The sequence below is a fragment of the Montipora capricornis genome, chromosome 8 (assembly GCF_036669925.1).
Source record: "Montipora capricornis isolate CH-2021 chromosome 8, ASM3666992v2, whole genome shotgun sequence".
Taxonomy (NCBI): Eukaryota; Metazoa; Cnidaria; class Anthozoa; order Scleractinia; family Acroporidae; genus Montipora; species Montipora capricornis.
In genome coordinates, this window is record NC_090890.1 from 45,589,731 (window position 1) to 45,592,230 (window position 2,500).

A 2,500-nucleotide genomic window follows, 5' to 3' on the forward strand; every position below is an offset into this window, starting at 1 on the left:
CCATTGCTGTTCGTTCCAAGTCTTTCTCATTAGAAAACAGTTCCTTTATATCCTTGTTCAGTCTTTTCATTCCTCCTCCTAAATAGCCAATCACAGATGGTATCACTTTCACCATATACCCTTCCATTCGTTCACATATCTCGACACTCAGCTGCTGGTACTATTATTATCATCATCATCATCACCATCATCATCATTGCTGTTCTGCAACCAGTGTTGGGCTGCCAACCCAAGGTATAAATGAAGGAGAGGAAATGATTGTGCATAAAGGGAAACTCAGATAAACTTGACTTCACTTGATAACTTGATGAAATTTCAAAATGATTATTGGTTTCTTTCTTCACAGCCTACCCATTTATGGAACTGAACAGCTTCTCCAACTGCTCCTCACTTAAATCATTTCTGTTGTGAGTCAATTTACAAAATAACAATCAAGTATCTTATTTGCAAGAGAAAAATGCATACAGATGAGACTGCCATAAGTGTGACTCTCGCCTGGTACAACATTATATGTAGCATAAGAGAATTTTTTTTTGCCAGCGAAAGAAAGCCTCTAACTGATATGCTTCTTAAAGTGCCTCTAACCCCAAAATTTTTTTTGGCCAGAAAAAATCTTTGTTTCACTGAGCAAGATTCTGCAAAATTTTTTTCATTTGGTTGAAACCTCATATTTTTATGAATTTTCAAAGTTATATTTTTTCCTGTATGACTGAGTGAAGCGTAGACTGGGGCTAGTGATGTCATTCCAGGATACTCCGATCCGATCTTGGTCACTTTAGCCCTTCGCTCAAACCTTCCTGCATGCTGCACCGCCTTGCACACTATCGTTGATTCCTTGACATTATCTTGTGGTGTTTCTTCCGCAGTTGTACATGTATGATGTTGTACTACAGTACTCTTATTCCTTCGGAGTTTTCTCTCAAGTTCCATGTTGACGAGAACATCAGAACTTTCAATTCAAAAGCATCTTTATTCCTCTAAATAATAAAGACAAACACAGGGATTGTACTCAACCTCACTCCCAGGGTCTCTCTTTTCTGCCTTCATTCTCAACAACAGTGGAAGCAGGGAAGAGAAACCCTTAGAACGAGGTTGGCTTGTACTTTGAGAAATATGCTCATCTAGAAGGAGATCTTATCTGGTAAGCCGATTGTTTCATAAGAAGGATGTGTACAAAAGAAACGTGTATCGAACAAGTGGGAATTCTCACAACAATAATTTTCTCACCTTCCTCTTGCTTCGCTCGCTTTCAGCGTGTTTTACACTCTCTCCTACAGACTGAACAGCCAGAGTATGGACAGTTGGAAGGACACAAACTCCAACTTCATCTTTTAGCAATCTTAGTTGACGATTGTCCCGAGTTCACTGTGAAGTTGTTGTCTTGGAAGTGCTTCGAACACACAGCCGAGTATTTGGAGGGCTTCCAATGTGCCTGCTTCAGTTGAACAAAGTCAACCCACTGTTTTCTTCTCTTTCTTTTCAGCGGGTCCTCTGCTCCACCCTTCTGATTTGGAGTGTTGCGACACCCGAAAACAACACAGACGTCGGGCATTTTCGTTGAGCAAGTTGTTTATCACCACGCTCACAAGAGAAATCCTGGTATGATGTCATGAATCGTGCTCAACTCAGACCCAATTTGATATTTTTTTCACTTGGTAATGTTTCAAAAGGAGGCGATTTTTTCCTCCTTTGAATATTCCCCAAAAAATCGAGGTTTCAAACAAATGAAAATATTTTTGCGGAATCTTGCTCAGTGTGATGATTTTTTTTCGGCCCAAAAAAAAAAGTTTTGGGGTTATAGGCACTTTAAACTTCACAACTGTAATATCCTTATGGATCACAAATCACAAAGAAGCTAATCGAAAACACTCTCCTAGTTCACACTGTTCCCTACACGATCACTTGTCCTATGCCCACTCGGTCACCGGGTTCCCACGCTGGAGAGATCCCGGATGTAAATACAAACACTACAACAACTGTGTGTTTTACAATCATGAACAAGTTTGATTGAGAGATAATTACGATAAATATTGGAAAGTAATAATTAAATTTAAAAGTTAAGAGCGGCCGTATAGTTAAAATGGTAATGCAGTCTCTCCTCAATTGACGCATTTCAGATCTAATTAAAGCAGCTCAAGCAGATTCAAATCATAAAATATATTACATGTATAAGAATCTGTGTGGAAGCTTGCTTTAATCAATAAAATGAAATTAAAATAATAATTATTATTGTTGCTAAAAGTTAGAAGACTTGTGTACAACATTTGTATAAAAGTAACCTTTCCTTGAACCTATAACATATTGTTTGTTATGTTGCACACAGATCCTTGTGGTGTATTTCCATTCAAATCCTTGCACTTTAAGCTTAAAGCTCCGGGGCTTTTTTGCCTTGACTATGAGGAATGCCTCTGGAGACAAGCTTTCCTTGGAATGAATCAAACTTAGTCCAGTAAATGCCACATACATAATATTATTTGCAATTTGTTTCAAAGGATACCGT

General features: G+C 38.3%; 1 protein-coding gene across 1 annotated transcript in view; it reads right to left on the reverse strand.

The window, feature by feature from the left end:
- LOC138060000 (gamma-glutamyl hydrolase-like) overlaps positions 1-2,500 on the reverse strand; it is a 22,029-nt gene that overhangs the window by 17,493 nt on the left and 2,036 nt on the right. Inside the window, exons 2-3 of the mRNA XM_068905669.1 lie at positions 2,498-2,500; positions 352-402 (exon numbers count right to left, since the gene is read on the reverse strand). The exon at positions 2,498-2,500 is cut by the window's right edge and continues 112 nt beyond it. Of these exons, the coding sequence (XP_068761770.1) occupies positions 352-402; positions 2,498-2,500 (54 nt within the window). The remainder of the gene's footprint in view (positions 1-351; positions 403-2,497) is intronic.